This window comes from Myxocyprinus asiaticus, chromosome 9, assembly GCF_019703515.2.
Source record: "Myxocyprinus asiaticus isolate MX2 ecotype Aquarium Trade chromosome 9, UBuf_Myxa_2, whole genome shotgun sequence".
Taxonomy (NCBI): domain Eukaryota; kingdom Metazoa; phylum Chordata; class Actinopteri; order Cypriniformes; family Catostomidae; genus Myxocyprinus; species Myxocyprinus asiaticus.
The window spans coordinates 32,836,573-32,859,818 of record NC_059352.1 but is presented as its reverse complement, the minus strand read 5'-3'; the positions used below and the strand labels follow the sequence as shown (position 1 = coordinate 32,859,818).

The window sequence follows — 23,246 nt, the reverse complement described above, 5'->3', positions numbered from 1 at the left end:
CAACAGTTTAAGGAGGGCCCTTTTCTGTTTCAGCATGACAGTGCTCCTGTGCACAAAGCGAGGTCCATAAAGAAATTATTTAGTGAGTCTGGTGTGCAGGAACTTGACTGGCCTGCACAAAGCCCAGATATGAACCCCACTGAACACTTTTGGGATGAACACCCCAAATGCAAGCCAGGCCCTAATCACCTAACATCATTGCCTGGCCTAACTTGGAACATGCCTGGCCCCAACATCTTGGAACATGGAAAGCCTTCTCAGAAGGGTGGAAGCTGGGAGGACCAACTCACTATTCATGCCAATAATTTTGAAATGAAATGCTCATCAAGAACATATGAGAGTGGTGTTTAGGTGTTTAAACTTTATTAATTAAAATATGGTTATTTACAGGTATTAAAAGCAAAACAACTACAGGATGCCAAACAGATTTCCATTGCTCAGTTGCCAGATTTTCATTGTAGAAGTTAGTGCATAGCACATAGTGGCATGGCAAAAATGGTAACATTCACTCACATCAAAGCAGTTAAAACATTTAAAATTTTTTCATTTAATTATAAAAATTGTGTTTTTTGTGATGAAACTATCTAACATGATTTCCATGTTTAAAAATTGTGAGTTTAATATTTTATCTGAAATGTATAAACACATCTCATGAGGACATGTACTGCATAATAGCATAGCCCCTCTATTGGCCACTGTAGTACATCTGGTTGATACATCAGCCAGAGTGTTTCATAGCAGGTATCAGCACTGACTGGTAAATAAGGCGACACTTACCAGTTCTCATTGTTTATCTGGTCACCAAAGCCTGGTGTGTCGATGACGGTCAGCTTCATTCTCACTCCTTTTTCCTCGATGTCTGTATAAAAAAAAAGAGTTTGGAGTTTGAGGAACTGAATGTGCACATATCTAAATTGGTGAGACAGTGAGAACTGTTGAAATATGACTTGACCCTCAATGGATAAGGTGTTTCAGTTTCTGTTCTGTAAGTGTGAAGGTCTATTTACCATGGCTGATGGTCTTGATCTCAATGGTCTTGGTGATTCGCTCTTCGTCTGTGGTCATCACAGATCTGCGGCTCACTTTAGATTTAAAAAGTGTGTTCATCAGCGTGGATTTACCCAGACCACTCTGACCTGCAAACATGGAGAGAATTATTTTTTTGTTTTAAAAAATAAAAATAATATTATATATATATATATATATATATATATATATATATATATATATATATATATATATATATATATATACACACACCATGTAATTAATTCGATAAAAAATGTTACTCGATTGACAGCCCTAATATATATATGTATTTACAATTCTACAACAGTTAGTTCCCGTCCTCTAATCTGATTGGACAAACAGCATTTCAAGAGTGCTGATATTTAGTATAACAGCACTGGGATGCTACACTGTTTGTATCACTCCTCTTGTCTGCGTTTCAGACAGGCTGTCAATCTGTCCGTTTCTTGGCGGCACACAACAGTTGATCTCGCTTTGGCTACTTTTGGAACAATTTTTCTTAGCAGAGCAACAAAGAGACAAAACAACTGTCCATATTTTGTGTGATTGTTGAACATATTATTGGGCCTGTGACTGAAAACAATTCACTCCTTGGGCAATAAATTGCATCTTAACTCCTAAGGAGTTAAAACATTATATGCTGTTGGTCCTCCGTGTGCTGGCAAAACAGTGCCGAACCACTGAGCCATGGACTCTAAAAGACCCCTGAAGGTGTCCTGTGGTATCTGCCACCAAGACATTAGCAGCAGATCCTTCAAGTCCTGTAAGTTGAGAGGTGGAGCCGCCGTGGATCGGACTTGTTGGTCCAGCACATTCCACAGATGCTCAATCGGATTGAGATCTGGGGAATTTGGAGGCCACCTTTAACTCTTCATCATGTTACTCAAACCATTCCTGAACAATGTGTGCTGTGTGGCAGAGCACATTATCCTGCTGAAAGAAGCCACTGCCATCAGGGAATACCATTGCCATGAAGGGGTGTGTCTGGTCTGCAACGATGTTTATGTAGGTGGCACATGTCAGTTTGACGTCCACATGAATAGCTGGACCCAGGGTTTCCCAGCAGAACATTGCCCAGAGCATCACACTCCCTCCACTGGCTTGTCGTTTTCCCACAGTGCATCCTGGTGCTATCACTTCCCCAGGTAAATGGCACACACGTAGAAGGCCGTCCACGTTATGTAAAAGAAAACAGGACTCATCAGATCAGGCGACCTTCTTCCACTGCTCCAAGGTCCAGTTCCGCCACTTGCGTGCCCATTGTAGGCTCTTTCAATGGTGGACAGGAGTCATCATGGGCAGTCTGACTGATCTGTGTCTACGCAGCCCCATACACAGCAGGTTGCAAAGCACTGTGTGTTGTGACACATTCCTCCCATAACCATCATTACAATTTTCTGTGACTTGTGCCATAGCAGACCTTCTGTCGGTTCTGACCAGAAGGGATAGCCTTCATTGTCCTCGCACATTGCATTGATGAGCCCTGCTACTCACCACTGCTGACTGGGATCACCCCACAAGCCTTGCCGTTTCAGAGATGCTCTGACCCAGTCGTCTGGCCATAACAATTTGGCTCTTGTCAAAGTCGCTCAGGTCTTTACTCTTGCCCATTTCTCCTGCATAATGTTTTGGCTTATCGGTATATGTTATTTATTGTAAATTAAAGGAATAGTTCACCCAAAAATTAAAATTTGCTGATTATTTACTCACCCTCAGGCCATCCAAGATGCATCTGAGTTTCTTTCTTCATCAAAACAGAATTTAAGACTTTTAGGATTTCATTTCAGGCCTCCTCCTCCAAACAATGCAAGTGAATGTCCTCCATTTTTTGACGGTGCAAAATGCATATTTAGGGTGCATCAAAATAATCCACACGACTCCAGTAGACAAATAAAGTTCTTCTGAACCCAAACGATTGATTATTTTGAGAAACAAAACAATACTTATATACTTTTAACTACAAATGTTAGCTTCCGTACATCTCTGTGACATGCTCTCATGAGAGAGATGATGTAAGCTCGTTGGTAAGGTCACGCGTTACGTGGAGGAGGAGTCAGGAAGCGTGTCATTGTTTACATTATTATTATTTGGAAATTATTTTTTATTTTATATTATATTGTTTTGAAATTGTTTTGGACTGTTTTGGTTTGTGAACGGCGCTTGGTCTGTGATGCGCTTCCTGACTCCTCCTCCACGTGACACATGACCTTCCTTTAAGCTTTGTCCACAATTGCAATCAACTAAAGCATGGCTCCTCAACTAGCATTAATCATTTTTATTTTATATGGCACTTCCAAATGATTTAACTGAAATCACTGCACATGAGTACAGTTTAGGCACAGATATTCGATTGTGTCTGATCCAACTGGATTTATGCAAATTATTTCGCTGCAGAAAAAATCTTTAGACTTTGAAAATGATGAGCCAGTGAATTCTCAAAATATTTATTATGTTAGCCCAATACTAAATCACATGTGAAATCCACAATTCGCACATGTGAACCAAACATTTTATTTATTTTTCTTCTCCCCTTTTTCTCCCCAATTTGGAATGCCCAATTTCCAATGCACTCTAAGTCCTCATGGTGGCGTAGTGACTCGCCTCAAGCCGGGTGGCAGAGGACGAATCTCAGTTGCCTCCGTGTCTTAGACCGTCAAACCCCGCATCTTATCACGTGGCTTGTTGAGTGCGTTACCGCGGAAACATAGCACGTGTGGAGGCTTCACGCCATCCACCGCGGCATCCACGCCCAACTCACCACATGCCCCACCGAGAGCGAGAACCATATTATAGTGACCATGAGGAGGTAATCCCAATTGGCTCTACCCTCCCTAGCAACCGGGCCAATTTGGTTGTTTAGGAGACCTGGCTGGAGTCACTCAGCACACCCTGGGATTCGAACTCGCGAACTCCAGGGGTGGTAGTGTGAACCAAACATTTTAATGCCAAAGTGGAATGCTATCCCTGTAGCCTATTATTAAGTCAGAAAGGCTGCGGTCCTGCCTAAAATCTTTAGTCACATGTTTGAAGATATTATATAAATATTGTGTATTGATACACAATATTTTCCTACAGTGTTTCCTACAGAATTCAGCTTCCCCCACCCCCCTTATCAATAATATAATTCTTATAGAAAATAACTATGATAGTATAACTGTTATATTATATTATATTATATCATATTATATTATATTATAGTAACATTTTAATGCTACACGTTGTCATATGAACACTGAACAACACTGACTCAGTGAGTTCATTCAGTCAAGGATTCATCAGATGGCACTGTGTGATGGGGACATTTTTTTTTTTTTTGGAAACCCAGCAATACAATGTTGAATACAATATCATTGTATCACAATACAGATAATAATAATAATACTATATTAAGACATTACAGACATTTATTACAATTGTATTATAATAACAATTATTATTATAATTATAATTATCATTATTATACATATAATATTATATATATAATATTATACGTAATATTTCTGTAATAATTTCTTAACTTGTATGCGGCATTGGTAACCCTCAGACCTTTATTTTGGCAGAAAACTGCAGAAACCTTCTATGTGAAGTTGCATTAACAATAGTCTTTGAATGAGCGCCTCATTCCAAATATGGTGAAATTCTCTCATCTCCACTTCTGCCAACAAAAACTTGATGTCATAGTGTTATTTTAGATTTGTATAGTAATTTGTAGTGGCCAATTAGTGAATTTGGAGCGCTGTGAATATAACACTCTCAGCGCACGTTACCAAACTGAATCTAATGAAGCAAATTCGTGGAGCGAGCAGAGAACCGCTCTGAAAACACTGTATCATGAGCCACACGTGTGCTCAGAACAGAGCTGCGCATGAGCAGCGCATGCAGACTGTTTGATTAAATAGCAACGGTTTAATAAATCGCACAAGGTCATATATTGATTTTGAAATTTTTCCAATTGATTGTTCAGCCCAACACAATGCAATAGAAAGGTGTTGTTTTTGCGCTATTTTGCGGCAAACACTCTCATCACATTCAAATCACACAGCAAGCTCACAACTTTGGTATCATTCTTCAGGGCAAGGAAAGGCTCATTCTTCTCTGAATGGAAAGGTTAAAAAGAAAGATAGAAAGAAGAAGAATTTAAATTTCCTTTTTAGTTTTAAATGTATTATTCATGGAAATTGAAAAATCTACATTAACAAGTTGTTTTTTTTCAATGTAGTCATACATTTTTTTTAAAGATCTTTTAAATGTTTTTCCTCAGTTTTTCTCATTTGAAAACAATAGCCCTAAAATGTTAAAATGTTCATCTGTTTATATGAATTTTCAAAGAACTTTTTCAAAAATCTATTTGATTTACTAGTTGAGGTTTTGAAATCAATATTTGCTCACCAACCAGACCTTCCCAAACAAGGAATTTTTGACCACAGCCTCACAAATTTGAAATGAATGATTACTTAATGTTAATAAATAGTTTTAAGTATGTTTAGTTTTGTTTTTTCATGTTAACATATTAAAATTAATAGTAAAAAATATTAAAATTAAAGTACTAAAATTTGATAATTTTTAGATTTCATATTGTTGATGAACCATTTAACCTCAAGATTTACACACACACAATCTGTACTCACCCACAACCATGATGTTAAATTCAAAGCCTTGTTTCATGGCTTTCCTCCTCATCTGTTCCAGTATGGCATCGATACCCACATAGCCAAACTCTGTGCTGCTCTTCTCACCCCGCGCCACAGGTGTCTTGCCTGCGTCTGCCATACTGCCGTACAAACTTGTGATTACCTCTGGCCCTTATGACAATTAGAGAGTAAAACAGAGACAGAGGAGAGTTAACATTATAGTGGTATCTAACAAGTTTTTGGCTTGAGTATTTTTGCAAGTGCAATTTTAAATGACATGATCAGTGTCAAAGTAAACACCTCACACATGCTTTCATATTACTCTTCGTCCAGTTAAACTGTTCTGCATGTGCTTATTGCAAGTAAAAGCAGACCCTTAAATGGTCTGTAAACTGCTGTGCTAAAACACTGCCCCCAGAAGTGGCACAAAGGTGGCATGACACTAACAGCACCATTTCATCTAGGTTAAGTGGCCCAATTCATATGGGTCAAACAAACCAAACCAAATAGCAATGTTCACATGATGTTTCTTTTACTATCAAATAGTAAATCTGTACCTCTGACTTTGAAAGTGATGGTAACTCATTTAAAAATGAACCTGGTGGTTCTTGGTTGCACTAAATTAGGCCAAATGTTCTGTTCAACACCAGTTTTAAATATTGCCTTGATATGTTTCTAAAGTGAGCCTGGATGTGAGAGCACAAGGAAATAAAGTAGAGAAGAAAACCCACAACAGTAAAAACGGTTATCTCAGATTCATGACACGCACACACGCACGCACGCACACACACACACACACACATGTTGGTGCGGCTATCCTTATGAGGACTCTCCATAGACATAATGATTTTTATACTGTATGAACTATAGATTCTATCCCCTAACCCTAACCCTACCCCTAAACCTAACCCTCACAAAAAACTTTACATTTTCAAAAAAACATTGTTTAGTATGTTTTTAAAGTGATTTTAATTATGGGGACACTAGAAATGTCCTCATAAACCACATTTATAGCATAATACCCTTGTAATTACCAGTTTGTAACATACAAAAATGTCCTCATAAACCACCCAAACCTGCCCACACACACATAAACATGCATGCATACACACATGCTATCCATCAAAGTCCTACATTTCTTTTCTAGTTCACCATTATTACACCCATGTTCCACATGATAGCCACAAAAGGCAAAATATATTTTAATCAAGCTCTTAATTATTTCCTCAAACTCATATAGTCACATTGTGGATAAAATCTCTTGAAAGATCACCTGATCTTTGACTTCACTAAAGAAATGGCAAAATAAAAAAATCAAACCACAACCTTACCCAGAAGACAAAGAATATTTAGTCTGCAAAGCTGATGAAATTGACGGTTCAATAGCTTGAAAGTTGTGTTTAGTATGTGTGTCTGAGAGAGACAGCGAGTAACACACAACTCAATATGAGAGAGTGGGAGGGGACAAGATAGCTATGCTTTCCTTTTTAACAACAAAATGTGGCTTCCTCTTTTCATCGTGTCTAGACATTTGTACAAAAACATACCAAAGAACAGAAGCACAGCTAAAAGAAAAAATACACATATGTTCCAATGGTGATTTCGTGAATAAACAAATGAGTAACACATACTCTGGCGGGCAAAAGTTTGCAATAATGTACAGATTTTGCTCTTATGAAAATAAATTGGTACTTTTAATTCACCAAAGTGGCATTCATCTGATCATGATGTATAGTCAGGACATTAATAACGTGAAAATGTACTATTACAATTTGAATTTTTTAAACTCTTTCAAAGAGTTCTCATCCTCCACGTGCAGCAATGACAGCTTTGCAGATCCTTGGCATTCTAGCTGTCAGTTTGTCCAGATACTCAGGTGACATTTCACCCCACACTTCTTGTAGCACTTGCCATAGATGTGGCTGTCTTGTCGGGCACTTCTCACGCACCTTACAGTCTAGCTGATCCCACAAAAGCTCAATGGGGTTAAGATCCATAACACTCTTTTCCAATTATCTGTTGTACAATGTATGTGTTTCTTTGCCCACTCTAACCTTTTCTTTTTGTTTTTTTCTGTTTCAAAAGTGTCTTTTTCTTTGCAATTCTTCCCATAAAGCCTGCACCCCTGAGTCTTCTCTTTACTGTTGTACATGAAACTGGTGTTGAGCGGGCAGAATTCAATGAAGCTGTCAGCTGAGGACATGTGAGGCGTCTATTTCTCAAACTAGAGACTCTGATGTACTTATCCTCTTGTTTAGTTGTACATCTGGCCTTCCACATCTCTTTCTGTCCTTGTTAGAGCCAGTTGTCCTTTGTCTTTGAAGACTCTAGTGTACACCTCTGTATGAAATCTTCAGTTTGTTGGCAATTTCAAACATGGTATACCCTTCATTCCTCAAAACATTGATTGACTGATGAGTTTCTAAAGAAAGCTGATTCTTTTTTTGCCATTTTGGACATAATATTGACCTTAAGACATGCCAGTATATTGCGTACTGTGGGAACGCAAAAACAAACACAAGGACAATGTTAAGCTTCATTTAATGAATCAAATAGCTTTCAACTGTGTTTGATATAATGGCAAGTGATTTTCTAGTACCAAATTAGCAATTTAGCATGATTACTCAAGGATAAGGTGATGGAGTGATGGCTGCTGGAAATGGGGCCTGTCTAGATTTAATCAAAAATACTTTTTTCAAACAGTGATGGTGCTGTTTTTTACATCAGTAATGTCCTGACTATACTTTGTGATCAGTTGAATGCTACTTTGGTGAATTAAAGAACCAATTTCCTTCCGAAACAGCAAAATCTGTACATTATTCCAAACTTTTGGCCGCCAGCATACATCAACATTACACATAAAACAATATGTCCAGATTCTAATGCACAGATAATTTACTGAACAAAAAAGAAAGTACAGGCATGTACAAACATAACTTATCCATTTTGAAACAAACTATTGCTTCATCAGATGCCTGAGGTGCTGCATTGAAATTCCAATCTGTGATTTTTTTTACCTGTACATTCCACTGTGCCTTAACAAAACAGGCATCATCTCCTTTCCAAACTGTATACAAAGAAATGAATGGTGACTGAGGCTAACATTCTGTCTAACATTTATTTTTGTGTTCCACGGAGGAAAGAAAGTTATACGGGTTTGAAACAGCCCCCTGTGGATAAGTAAATAATGACAGAATTTTCGTTTTTGGGTGAACAACTCTTTTAAGCGTGGAGTTTGGAATTAATAAAATAAACATGCTGTGAGCTAATGAATTCCAATGTGCGTATCTTATTAATTATTCAAATCAGAAACATATTTCCCTATCTGTCACTCACTCGACGTTGTGTCGATGTATTTGCATGCCACTCCCCCGGACATACGGGTATAAAAGGAGCTGGTATGCAACCACTCATTCAGATTTTCTCTTCGGAGCCGAACGGTCATGCTCACTGAGCTGAATTACTACTGTTCATTCACCTCTGCTGGATCTGACGCCGCATTTCAGCAGCTTCTCCCTCCTCTGCACTGGTGCACTGCAGAGAACGTCCCTGGGCACTTCGGCAGAAAAAAAGAGAGTATATTTTCCTGAAAGAGTATATTTCTCTAAAAGAGCGGCACACACGGAACGTCTTTTTAAAGACGCGTCTTTTTAAAGATGCCTTTCCGATTGTGTGTTATTCCTGGTTGCGTTTGTTATCTCTCAACTTAGGATGGTCATGATCACTGTCTTTCGTGTCTGGGCGTGACCCACATGGAGGCAGCGTTCGTAGATAGTTCAAGTTCTCACTGCGAGAACATGAATATGGCAATGTTGCGGTTGCGGCTTGCTTTCGTAAGAAAGGGGTCTCAGGATCATGTGAGAGTAGCCCGGACCAAACTCCAGGCACGTTTCGCTGACAGAGAACACTTGCAAGTCTCCTACCCTCTTGATGGAAGTGAGTGCAGTCAAGAAGGCAGTCTTCAAGGAGAGTGCCTTAAGCTCAGCTGACTGCAAAGGCTCAAAGGGGGCTCTCTGTAGACCCTGAAGAACTACAGAGAGGTCCCATGAGGGAACGAGGCGCGGTCTGGAGGGATTCAGCCTCCTGGCGTGCTTCCCTAAGGACTTACTGTCGACCGCTTTCGTAAGAAAGCAAGCCACCCCAGCAGCTCCCCATCTCGGTCCTTCTACCTACGGGTTTGAGGCCAGCGTGGCTAGCACTGGGGGCGATTTGGGGACCCCAATGGGATCGCCTCCGCCGGGTTCCCCAGCACGCTCATCTGCCCCAGTCGGGCTTCCAGATGAGTCCAGCAGGAGAGGTTGAAAGGGAGGCTGTCCCCTTCCACCTTGAAGGTGTACATTGCCGCCATAGCAGCACACCACGACGCAGTCGACGGTAAGTCCTTAGGAAAGCACACCAGGAGGCTGAATCCCTCCAGACCGTGCCTCGTTCCCTCATGGGACCTCTCTGTAGTTCTTCAGGGTCTACAGAGAGCCCCCTTTGAGCCTTTGCAGTCAGCTGAGCTTAAGGCACTCTCCTTGAAGACTGCCCTCTTGACTACACTCACTTCTATCAAGAGGGTAGGAGACCTGCAAGTGTTCTCTGTCAGCGAAACGTGCCTGGAGTTCAGTCCGGGCTACTCCCACGTGATCCTGAGACCCCGACCGGGCTATGTGCCCAAGGTTCCCACGACTCCTTTTAGGGATCAGGTGGTGAACCAGCGAGCGCTTCCCCAGGAGGAGGCAGACCCAGCCCTATCATTGCTGTGTCCGCTGCACGTTTTACGCATCTATTTGGATCGCACGCAGAGCTTTAGGATCTCTGAGCAGCACTTTTTCTGCTTTGGTGCACAGTGGAAAGGAAGCGCTGTCTCCAAGCAGAGGATCGCCCACTGGCTCATTGACGCCATAGCTATGGCATATCACGCCCAGGACGTGCCACCCCTGGTAGGGCTACGAGGCCATTCTACCAGGGGTGTAGCGGCCTCCTGGGCCCTGGCCAGGGGTCTTTTGAGCTGAAGACGTGCGCCATTAATTCCCAGTAGTGTTCACAAACTTTGTTCCCTGGTTGACTTCCTCCGAGCCCTGTGGCAGTCGAGTTTTCAGAGAGTCTCACTGCCGGCCCAGTACACGTGCTAACTAAGAGCCCTGTTCTGGGGTAGGTGCTCCGCATGTGGCGATACCCTGTAAGGCAAACCCCATGCGATGTATATCTTCCGCTAATTCGTTTCCCTGTTGGCAAACTGCATCTTCCTTGGGCAGAGCCCCTCTGCCCCAGTCTCCATGTTTGTAGTAACTCCTCCACCGTTGAGTAGGATCTACCTTGAAGACTCTCCACATGGTCGGTAAGACCATGTGACGTATTTTTCCACTTAAATATCCCCCCCTCTCTTTGGGCGAGGTGTGGTCTCTGCGGTGTCCTCCCCTTGGGAGGGACACTCCCCGACTAGACCTGGTGGCCCAGTCGGATAATCCCCCTTCTTTTTTAGGGAGTGGAAAAAAAGAAGGGGAAAAGAGGCCACGACTGGGTTAGCCTGTCTCTATCTTTTGGGTAGTCACCTTGTCTCCAAAGGGCCGTTCGACACTCATAACTATGTTGGGGGAGGTTACGTGTCGACCTGGTGTGCTGGCTACGGGGCACACAGTGGTCTGCCCGTCACACACCGCCAGTTCACGTAACACAGTTCAGCCAGTTGTGGCGTTTCGTATAGGGACCCCTAGTGTCACTACATTGACACAACGTCGAGTGAGTGACAGATAGGGAACGTCATGGTTACTTGTGTAATGAGACGTTGTGTCCCTCCTGCCACAACGCTGAAATACCAGCTGAAATGGCCAGACCTTGTCTCGGCTCCTCAGCATAAAACCTGAATGAGTGGTTGCATACCAGCTCCTTTTATATCCGTATGTCCGGGGGAGTGGCATGCAAATACCATTCGCCAATTTTCATTGGCCTTTTATCAAAGACCAGAGGTGTCTCGGGCTCCCAAGAGTGACCCCTAGTGTCACTACATCGACAAAACGTCTCGTTCCCTCCATCAGGGAACGGAGGTTACACAAGTAACCATGATGTTTTCAGTCAATGGTCACTAATGTGACTGTGGCCTCTCATACTAAATACTTTGATCTTATTTTTCACTTTGTCTTTTTATACCATCTAATATTAAAATAATCGTTCAATAAAACACCTAAAGGTGTGGTCACACTGGGCTTTAAGCATTTTTTTTTTTTCAGACAACGCAACGGACCAGGCACAAATATTTATAGAAACACCCACTCCCACAAAAACAGCCCTCTCTCTCTCTCTTCACCTCAGTTTCTGGCTCTGAATATGACATGATTAATATAGTCTTTCAATTTGTGTGAAGTTTAGGCAAAAATAGGACGACTAAGATAAAATGATGGTTCTAAGTAAACCTAATCCATCAACGAATTACAGCTAAAACCTAGAACTTTAGGAGCAGCTCCATGGTTTACCGTGACCTATGATTTTCATATGTTGTTAACCCAATAGTCAATCACAAGTGAAAACCACACTTTGACCTTAAATGAATCACATGTTCTTAATGCCAAAATGGAATGTTATCCCTGTAAGTTCAGCCAACTATTGAGTCAGAGAGACTGTTGTTCTTTGTCAAATCCTTAGTATGCATTTTATGTGAACTTATATGTTGGCTGATATAGGGCAGTCGTCTTGGACTTAATGACTCAAAACAACCCCCTACACACACGCTGGAGAAAGAATCGCCATTGGCTAGCAAATTTTTGTTTTTTCTTGCCAGACTTTTGACAAAATGTAAGCATAATGCAACTATAAACTGAAAAATATTTTAAGCAAATTGGGAATGGGGCATCTTCACACATAGATCATCTCTTTCACCTTCCACACTCTCATATTGAGCATTCATATAACTTCACATGCTATAGTATGTAAGAATGTATATATTTATTTAATAGTTTGCTTTTCATAATTTTAATCACATTGAAGCTTTTAAAAAATGTACAAATTTCACATTCGATCAATTTATATAATGTCATGAAAATGTATTTATAATAATACAAGCTGTTGTCACTGTTTGGAATTTCATACACACTTTTAACACAAAATATCTACAAGGTTGGAATCTAAAAATGAAAACAGAATTTCACATATAACATTGAAGTGCAACGATATAAAACTTATGAAGTAAAAAAAAAAAAAAAAATACCATTTGATTTATGGGTCAGGGCTTTACACAGATTTTTACCAAACCCCTGCATAGATGCATTAAAAGCCTATTTGTTAAATTCTTCAATATTTACAAGTTTGTTTGTTTGTTTGTTTTTTTTGTTTTTTAAAGATAAAATATTTCATAATATATGATTGTCCCTTTAAATATTTATATACTTACACATTTATTACACTTACCACATTACTACATTTTGTTACATGCTTTTAATATATATGATTTGTAAAATTTAGAAGTGTTTACATTGACTTTATTGATCTGTAGACGAGCGCTAAAATTGTTCTGTCTCTTTAAGTTTATCGGCAGTTCCACAAGCAAGTGGTAACGGTTGGATCACATTAACGAGGGAGAAGTTGCATGGTTGTTTAATCTCATCCCTGCAATGTGTGATTAGAATTAATGTTTCTTTTTACTTTAAATAACAGAGAATGTTGAGGAAACACTCAAAATTAGAGCTGACGTTGTTAATTTCAATATGGCATATCACAGCTCAACAAAAGCATTAGTGACACCACGATAGATGACAACTCAGGACCCATTACAGCCAAATTAGGCAAGGCAGGCAAGGCAAGGCAAGTTTATTTATATAGCACATTTCATACACAAATTCAATTCAACAAATTGATTCAAAGTGCTTTACATAAAAATGATGAAGAAAATACAAGATTAAAAATTATTTTTAAAACCAATTAAGAAAAAGAAATAGAATAAAAAGTAATAATACATTTAGAAAAGTATTTAAAAAAAACTGAATAAGAAAAAAAAATCAGAAATAAAAAGAAGTTAAATTTCCTTAAGAGTGCATTCTCATTAGACAAAATGCACCGTGAAGGGATCTCAGAGCTAAACTTCTTTGCCACTACACATCTCAATCACTGGTGAGTGAAATCTGAACATTTACTAGCCAGTGGCTAATAATGGACATTTTTAGCCGCATAGTGCGAAATTTGGTCGTTATGCGAGTGATTTACTTGCAAAGTAGACGGCTGTAAAAGCAATAGTTTAATGCCATTGTGAAAATTTGCCATCCAACAAAGATGAATTTATTCTTTGAGAGAAAGTTTCAGATAACAGGATTTACCAGCCAGGTAGTCTCACATAGCAAGACCTTTGACTAAGAAACACATCCATATTAACCCGGATAAAATTAAAAACGGCGGAGCGTCTCTCCGTCCACAGACGTTTTCAAACGATTTCCAAAAGTTGCTCATCCACACTGAAACATCTGAAACTGCTTAAATACCCTTACTGCGCATGAGAAAAAAATAAAAAAGCGTGGCCCTGCATCATTTACATGTACGGTCTGAAATGCAATTGTCCTCATGTTCTGCCGCCGGACAGCAATTCCAAGTAAACTTCTGTTGTCTTTGAAAGAATGTAATGTGAAGGTTGTACAAAGTAACATTTACCTATAAAAATGCAATCAAAGTAGATAGCAGGCACAACAATTCTGCTACAACATGGGCTGCAATCTTGATTGCTTTGGGTTGAATGGATTAAATGTCTGTGTCACATGACAACAAATACATCATCTTTTTTGAATATATTTTCCCTGTCCACACTTCAATGTGAAGATGGTGTTTTCAAATTCTTTCACTTTGGAGAGCTCCGATTTTGCTGGACCAAAATGCTGTCTCAGTGTGGATGGAAGGCCAAAAAGTAGCGCAATTTATACGTTTTCAAACGTAAACATATTAGTGTTGACGTGGTCTAAAACAGCGAAGAGCTTGGGCATGCCGTCTGAGGCTGCCCAAGTCTACCAGTCAGGTAACTCTCATCAGAGGAAGCAAGGGACCACGTCCTGTAACAACACACGTGATAAAATTAACAGTTGTTTTAATCAATTTACCCACTGACGTGAATAACTCAGATGCCAGTGTTAATCACTGCATGAATCTGTATGAATGTCAAATAAGGCTGACATCATAAAAGCTCATCTCAATTGTGAACTGATCAAAATAAATATTCAAATGATGCAATGTCATCTGCTTCCATCCAAAATGCATTTGAAAAAGGCAAACCGAGGCAAAAATTTGCCTCCTATCGCATTAATAAACAATCACTATCAGGGGTAACCATTCAAGCCAATCAGCTTTCAATATCACGTTAATGGTTCATCAAGCCTGCTTGTATTTAATGCGACTTTCAAATTTTGCCAAAATATGGATAAATTAAAAGTTATTTGTTGGATCCTAAAGCATGTTAAAGACTGAACGACAGGATCATATCCCTTCATTTATAAATAAAACTCAAAGAAGCAATGGAGGTTGTAGTTTCTCTACACATACTGTATTAGGTGAAGAGATGTTAGATGGAATGGGGCAACCTGTTCATTTATAAATGTTTGCATTGATCATAGTCATGATTTGTTTGTATATTATATTGACAAGTGTTGGGTTGGTGATCGGAAAGATTATAGCGCATTTGCAGTTATCAAGACATCTGTGTAGAGGAGCATACATACCAGCAAAAAACATATGATAATAAAACATCAAAAACTAAAGCTGTTTTTTACTACTACCAGCAAGAGGGACCATCTATCACCTACTGTATATTGGCCTCTCTCCACTGATAACCAGTTCAATTCAAAATTCAAAACAAAGTGTTGTTATATGGTTTTTAAAGCTTTGCATGGAATGGCACCTGGTTATATTTCTGAACTCATCAGCTTCCATTATACCCAAAGGTCTCTCAGATCATCCAAACATCTGCTCATCACTGTCCATGTACCTGTAAAGGTGACCGTGCTTCTTCGGTTTCTGCCCCAAAGCTGTGGAATAGTTTACCACTGTCTGGTAGTCGCTCCACCTCTATTAACATGTTTAAATGCCACCTCAAGACTCACCTGTTTTCTTTGGCCTTTGAAACAACATAATGGTAATTTTGTGTACTGTAGGACAAATGCAAATCTTGTTTCTGCTAGCCTGGTGGCTGGGAGGAATCACACTGTGTGGGCATGATAATTATGGTTTAATACACAGACACCAACCAGCATTTGTGCCATTGATTGCATGACTGTCCTGCTGCCCTTTAGGGCATGTGCTGCCAGCACCTGTTGTGTTTCATCTGCTGAGAGACAGCTACAGAGTCAGGCATGAATAGGAAAGGGGCCAGTGACAAAGGTATACTACCAATTAGGGGTGTGCAGCAGAGCCATTATCTGTATTTGTATCTGTATCTGTTCATATTACACAAATATCTGTATCTGTCTCAGTATTTGGATAGAACCCGGTGTGGGCGGGGCTTAAACCGGAAGTGCATCAAAACTAAATGAAACGCCCATTTTTAAGTATTACTCTTACATTTATAGCTTCTATTAATAAAATATGCCTTGTATATGCCTTTTCGTAGTAATAGCCTAATAATAATTATTATTATATTATACAATTATTATTTAAAAAATATTATTTTATTCTTTTTTTTCTTACCAGATGAAGCTGAATTTGTAGGCTACATTAATGTCACGGAGAAACTCACGGAGGCAGGGATATGGACTCAGTCGCGGGGTTTATTAAACAGGTGAATGAAGCAGTGATGAAAACAACAGGTGAGTCAATCCAGATACAGTGGTGATGCAGACAGCAGATTAGTAATATCCAGACAGGGGAATAATGCAATTTACAGATGAATAGTTAACTCACAATAGTCTTTTGATATTTTCAGGAAACTTAAACAACGTACGAGAGTCCAAACACTGGAGGATAAATGGAGGATGAACCAACACGAAACACAGATGAGGAGAACAATAACAAGGTAAGTATATTAACAGGTAAGTTAGACAAAACTAGGAAGTCCGTAGTCTCTGGGAAAACATTGACAAGAACAGACCAAGAGCGTGTGTGGGGGTCACGTGACGCATGCAAGAAGCAGATGTGTGAGCAACGAGCTCTACACACTTTGCTAAATTTTTAATTATTTTCATGTTATAATCTGGTGAATTTTGATACACCCAGTTACACATTTGCTCTTTGATGCAAAACATGGCAAAGAAGTCAAAATCCTCAGGCTCTGGAGACATTAAAAGACACTTACGTGTTCAGGATGTAAGCCCCGACATGCCTACAGACCGGGGACTCGATTTGGATGGCGCGGGAGAGGTGATCCAGCGTCAGTTGTCCAACGTGTCGGTGATGTTGACGAAGGTACTTGCTGACTTGGAGGATCTCGCTGTGATACGTCGATCGATTATGGCAATGGAAATAAAATTCTCTGAGATAGTTACAAGAGTGACTGATGTTGAGAGATGAATCGATTTTCTGGAATCTTCAGAGAGGGAATTAACTGCTAATCCGCCTGCGACCAAAGTTGATTTGGAACATCTCCTTGAAAAGCTTGAAGATCTTGAGAATAGAAGCTGCAGGAATAACGTTTGAATTGTTGGAATTCCTGAGCATGAGGAGGACAGAGATATGGTGAAATTCCTAGACGAGCTTTTCCCGAGTCTGCTCGACATAACAGGCCATAAACTGGAAATTGAGTGAGCTCACAGAGTCCCAGCTAACAGATTTGCTGAGGGAGGAAGGCCCTGATTGATTCTGGCCAGACTTCTGAGGTCATCCGATAAAGATCTTGTGTTGTGCCAGCAGATAGGCTCAAGGGCCCAACAGTGGCATCTTGGCAGTGCTGGGGCTTGAACCCCCAACCCTTCTGATCACTAACCCAGAACTTTAACCACTGAGCCACGACTGCCCCTTTTTTAAAGAGTGAGATACACGCTTTTAGGCCCTATCTCAAGCTCTCACGCTACCGAAATAAATCTCACACCAAACAACAAAACAACACTATTCAATGTAAAACAAAACATTGCAACAAATCTTTCTCAAATAATTTTTCCATCAGCGTGAGACTTTGGGCTGCCAAAGCAAATTTACCACTGCAAAGCACATCAGCGTGCTCCAAAGATAGGATAACCAGAGCTCTGAGATACAGCAATTGTGTAACTCAACAACATTCAATATCTCAGTGGATACCACAAAACCTATGCACCCCATTTGAAATCTTCAGAGAATCATCTACTTTGAAGCACTGTGGAAGAAGTCAAATCTCTCAAACTGCAAGACAGCCCTGACATTATAAACAGCACTGATGAGTTAAAGAGGAGACAACACCATACATCAACATCGATTACAAGGTATTTTAAAAATACACATCATTACCCTTATTAATATTTATTAATTTTATTCTGTAGTAACTCAGTGAGAGAACAGTTAAAGTTTCATATTATATCTATTAGGCAGAATCTATTAATCTATTTACTATTAATCTATTAACTAATCTATTTTATTTTATGTAAACGTGTTTAGGCTATTATTTTATTTATTTATTTATTTTTTATTTACATAACAAATACTATAATTTATATTACAGAAAGACTAGCTGAATTGACCTAACCAAAGTAATGAGGAGTTATCCGTGGTTATAACATTATTATAACAAATGTCAGTTAAACAGTGGAAGAACTATGGCAGGCAAAAATACATAAGGGTTAAGTACAATGTAGAATGAAGGGGTTAATCTCACTCTAGCCAGGTAACCAAAGTTGGCAACCCTGTATAAGTGCATCACCCTAATGCCATCTGCATTGGTTTCTATGTTTCTAAGCTTCGGGTGAGTGCAAATGTTTTTACTTTAAATATTTTTTTTTATTTTTTATGAACAAATATTGTTCATTTCATTTTTAATTCCCAAATTCCCAAAAGCATAGTTTGCTGAAGTTACCTTATTTTGAAACCGTTCTTGGTAACGTTTGTGAATAAAACAAAATATAAATGTAACTTATCAAACAAACTTATTTTCACTTATTTCAATTTCATACTTGTTAACTTACATTTTAATGTAAGAGCCAAATCACAGCAGTAACGATATTCAGTAAAACAGTGCTGTTGCGCATGTGATATTGCTTCTATAAAGAACATTTTAGCCTGTAAATTCATTTAACAGCCAAAAAAAACACTTAAATCATAAAGATTTCTCTGTCCCCTCATGAAGCTAAATAAAAATGAACATCATAGGATTCATATAGTCTATGTAATAGCGAGATTGTGACATGCAAAAAAAATAAATAATAATAAATAAAAAAATAGGCAGCTCTTTTTGAGGAACAAATTGAGGGACTAATTTGGCCTAAAGTAGAGTCGGAAATATCGTAATTATAAGTTCCAAGCACATGAATGGTCAAATGAAGTGGTATTTACCAGCTGGAATTCTAGAAAATACCAGAGTTGCAACGTTGGAAGGGGCTTGTCGGCATGAAAGATGACGGAAAGATTTAGCAAAATGATTTTAATTTCAGTGCTTTATTTCGACAATATTAATTTGTAATCTATGACAGATCATATAGTCAACTAATGTAGAGTTTGTTTAATGGAAATTAAATAATTTATTGGATATCATGCCATAATAAATCATATAGGTCGGATAAAGGTGATGCAGGTGTATTATCTCACTAGTACAACATAAAAAATTGCTTTTGCGGTTGTTTATTGTTTATTTGTTTTAGTCTGACTTCTTCCAGATTTTGTTTCCGACTTGAATGCATGGCATATCGTAAGAACGTATGCCAGACTCGGATGTAAGAGCTTCCAGGTGCACTTGAAGGCAGCATAAGAAATAAAGAACAAAAAAACAAACAAACAAACAAAAAGAAGACATACAACAGAATATGTTTCTAAAGCCAAAAGTGATGACCAGAGTTCTCTGAGGGCATCAGACCCTGTACCACACGTATAATAAGAGCTCTACGCATGTCAGTTCAGTCTGTGGGCTCTAATAAACAAGACCAATTACCTCAGTCACACAATATCTTATATATATATATATATATATATATATATATATATATATATATATATATATATATATATATATATATATATATATATACATACATACATATATATATATATACAATATATTCACAGTTCAAGGCCAGCACAACATTTTTACCGCAAGACATCTATTTAAAAGAAAAGGAAATTGTAAAATCGCTTCTGAAGAGATGTAGATTCAGTGTCTCTTTTGCAATGTTTGTGTCCTATATTTTCACTAGCATGTGTAAGTGTTCTGACAAACAGGAAATAGGGTCTACGTCTACCGCTGAAACGTGTCCCTGCACATGCAGGAAGACTAAATCACATGCACATTTTGTGATTCTTAAGACCCTACATGTTTCGTTTATGTTATTAATGTATTGTCTTAATGCTGATACCACTGCCTTATATTCAGGTTGGGGAGTAACGGATTACTTGTAGCAGCGTTAGGTAATCAGGGTACAAAAATTAGGTACCTGTATTCTGTTACAGTTACATAAAAACCCATTGTAATAAGATTACAGTTACATTTAAAAAAAATTTGTATTACTGTCAGGATTAAAGTTTTAATATCTGGCAATGAAATAGTGAATTCTCCTGACATAAAGTGATACAGACAGCTGTTTGATTAGAGTAAGAGATGGTTTAGATGCACGTTCTCTACAGGTTCTCTCTCATGACTTACTTGAGTCAGGAGCGCTTCCTACTCTCGCATGCACAAATCTCACCTGTCTCACATCAGCACTCTGCTCTCAAGACAAACAGCTGCTTCATCACGATGGCCACAGAAGAACATGCATTATTTTCTTGGAAATTTCGACATTATTCGGCCTTTAAAAGAGAAAAGTGAAACAACATTAAAGTTCAGAGGAATTTATGCCTTCCAGCTGTGAAGATGCTCCCATTATCCAAGGACCTGAGAATGTGAATATAGTAAGAGCCATGCGGAAATCACACTAGTTAGGCTAGCTAAAATTAGTTAATATTAAAATGTGTTAAAATGAGTTAGCCTTAGTGTTCAAAGAAATCCGTGGCCCTCATCATTTGGCGGGAGCAGGAATAGTTGCCAATACTGACACGATTTGCGCATTATTGCTGGTACGGCATAGAAATCCCCTGGTTTGTATGGTTGCAAATGCGAACTGTACTATATTAGCCAGGACGTCCTGTATGTTTTTCCATTCTGTATTGAAGCTGAAAAACTCCCCCAGGTAAATGGTACTTAAACCTTCATCATTTAAGAAAAAAAAGCTTTGAATACAACAACAATAGAAAAATCAACTGAAAACAATCTGCTATGACTTTCTCTCCTTTTTCTCCTCTCATGATTTTTCATCCCTGATCATTATTAACAAATCCAAATTGTACACACAAATACCAAATTAATTGAATGTGTTTTAAGTTCTTAGGAAAGAAAATTCAATGAAGAATTTATCTGATTTTGATAAATTATTGTTGAGGGAGACATTCTGGCAGATGTAACATGTTCAACACTTATAGTAATTAGGAATAAGTAATTGAAAAGTTTAAATCTGTTTTGATCTATTCTTTAAAAATAGATTTTGTTTTCTTTTTGGAATCAAAAGTTTTTTCTCCCTTTAAAATCCTCCTTAAACAGAAAAATATATATAGAAATCAGCTATAAACTGTTAGCTGGTGATGTTTGACTTTGGATCATGAGCAAGCAGAGGAAAGACACTCAAGCATTTAATTATGACAATAATAACGATGATGATGATAACGTGTGATCTACCTATTGAATACAGTCTGAAGTTAATGAATAGTGCAAATAACAATTGCCTATACACACTAACTGCAATACATGGTAGAATTACACTTTGCACTGTTTCTCAGTGTCAGAGTTGTTCTACAGTGCATCCGGAAAGTATTCACAGCGCTTCACTTTTTCCACATTTTGTTATGTTACAGCCTTATTCCAAAATGGATTAAATTCATTATTTTCCTCAAAATTCTACAAACAATACCCCATAATGACAATGTGAAAGTAGTTTGTTTGAAATCTTTGCAAATTTATTAAAAATAAAAAATGAAAAAAAATAAATAAATACATGTACATGAGTATTCACAGCCTTTGCCATGACACTCAAAATTGAGCTCAGGTGCATCCTGTTTCCACTGATCATCCTTGAGATGTTTCTACAACTTGATTGGAGTCCATCTGTGGTAAATTCAGTTGATTGGACATGATTTGGAAAGGCACACACCTGTCTATATAAGGTTCCACAGTTAACAGTGCATGTCAGAGCACAAACCAAGCCATGAAGTCCAAGGAATTGTCTCTAGACCTCCGAGACAGGATTGTATCGAGGCACAGATCTGGGGAAGGGTACAGAAAAATTTCTGCAGCATTGAAGGTCCCAATGAGCACAGTGGCCTCCATCATCCGTAAATGGAAGAAGTTTGGAACCACCAGGACTCTTCCTAGAGCTGGACGCCTGGCCAAACTGAGCGATCGGGGGAGAAGGGCCTTAGTCAGGGAGGTGACCAAGAACCCGATGGTCACTCTGACAGAGCTCCAGCGTTTCTCTGTGGAGAGAGGAGAACCTTCCAGAAGAACAACCATCTCTGCAGCACATCACCAATCAGGCCTGTATGGTAGAGTGGCCAGACAGAAGCCACTCCTCAGTAAAAGGCACATGACAGCCCACCTGGTGTTTGCCAAAAGGCACCTGAAGGACTCTCAGACCATGAGAAACAAAATTCTCTGGTCTGATGAAACAAAGATTGAACTCTTTGGCCTGAATGGCAAGCGTCATGTCTGGAGGAAACCAGGCACCGCTCATCACCTGGCCAATACCATCCCTACAGTGAAGCATGGTGGTGGCAGCATCATGCTGTGGGGATGTTTTTCAGCGGCAGGAACTGGGAGACTAGTCAGGATCGAGGGAAAGATGAATGCAGCAATGTACAGAGACATCCTTGTTGAAAACCTGCTCCAGAGTGCTCTGGACCTCAGACTGGGGCGAAGGTTCATCTTCCAACAGGACAACAACCCTAAGCACACAGCCAAGATAACAAAGGAGTGGCTACGGGACAACTCTGTGAATGTCCTTGAGTGGCCCAGCCAGAGCCCAGACTTGAACTCGATTGAACATCTCTGGAGAGATCTGAAAATGGCTGGGCACCGACACTCCCCATCCAACCTGATGGAGCTTGAGAGGTCCTGCAAAGAAGAATGGGAGAAACTGCCCAAAAATAGGTGTGCCAAGCTTGTAGCATCATACTCAAGAAGATTTGAGGATGTAATTGGTGCCAAAGGTGCTTCAACAAAGTATTGAGCAAAGGCTGTGAATACTTATGTACATGTGATTTTTTTTTTCATTTTTTATTTTTAATAAATTTGCAAAGATTTCAAACAAGCTTCTTTCACGTTGTCATTATGGGGTAATGTATGTAGAATTTTGAGGAAAATAATGAATTTAATACATTTTGGAATAAGGCTGTAACATAACAAAATGTGGAAAAAGTGAAGCGCTGTGAATACTTTCCGGATGCACTGTACAGTAACAGCTCATTTTCTGTTTTCTTGGTAGGGTGCAGTGTACATGT

The 23,246-nt window shown here is 39.1% G+C and overlaps 1 protein-coding gene across 4 annotated transcripts in view; it reads right to left on the bottom strand.

Annotated features, from left to right (window-relative positions):
• Positions 1 to 23,246, bottom strand: part of LOC127446451 (septin-9-like) — a 127,538-nt gene that overhangs the window by 22,568 nt on the left and 81,724 nt on the right. For 3 of the 4 annotated variants that reach the window (XM_051707361.1, XM_051707362.1, XM_051707363.1), the window contains 3 exons: positions 5,658 to 5,831; positions 1,008 to 1,136; positions 778 to 859 (listed from right to left, as the gene is read on the bottom strand). In XM_051707361.1, coding sequence (XP_051563321.1) covers positions 778 to 859; positions 1,008 to 1,136; positions 5,658 to 5,831 — 385 coding nt within the window. Of the gene's footprint in view, positions 1 to 777; positions 860 to 1,007; positions 1,137 to 5,657; positions 5,832 to 6,991; positions 7,089 to 23,246 lie in introns of those variants that run through there. The other variant, XM_051707364.1, reaches the window with a different exon arrangement.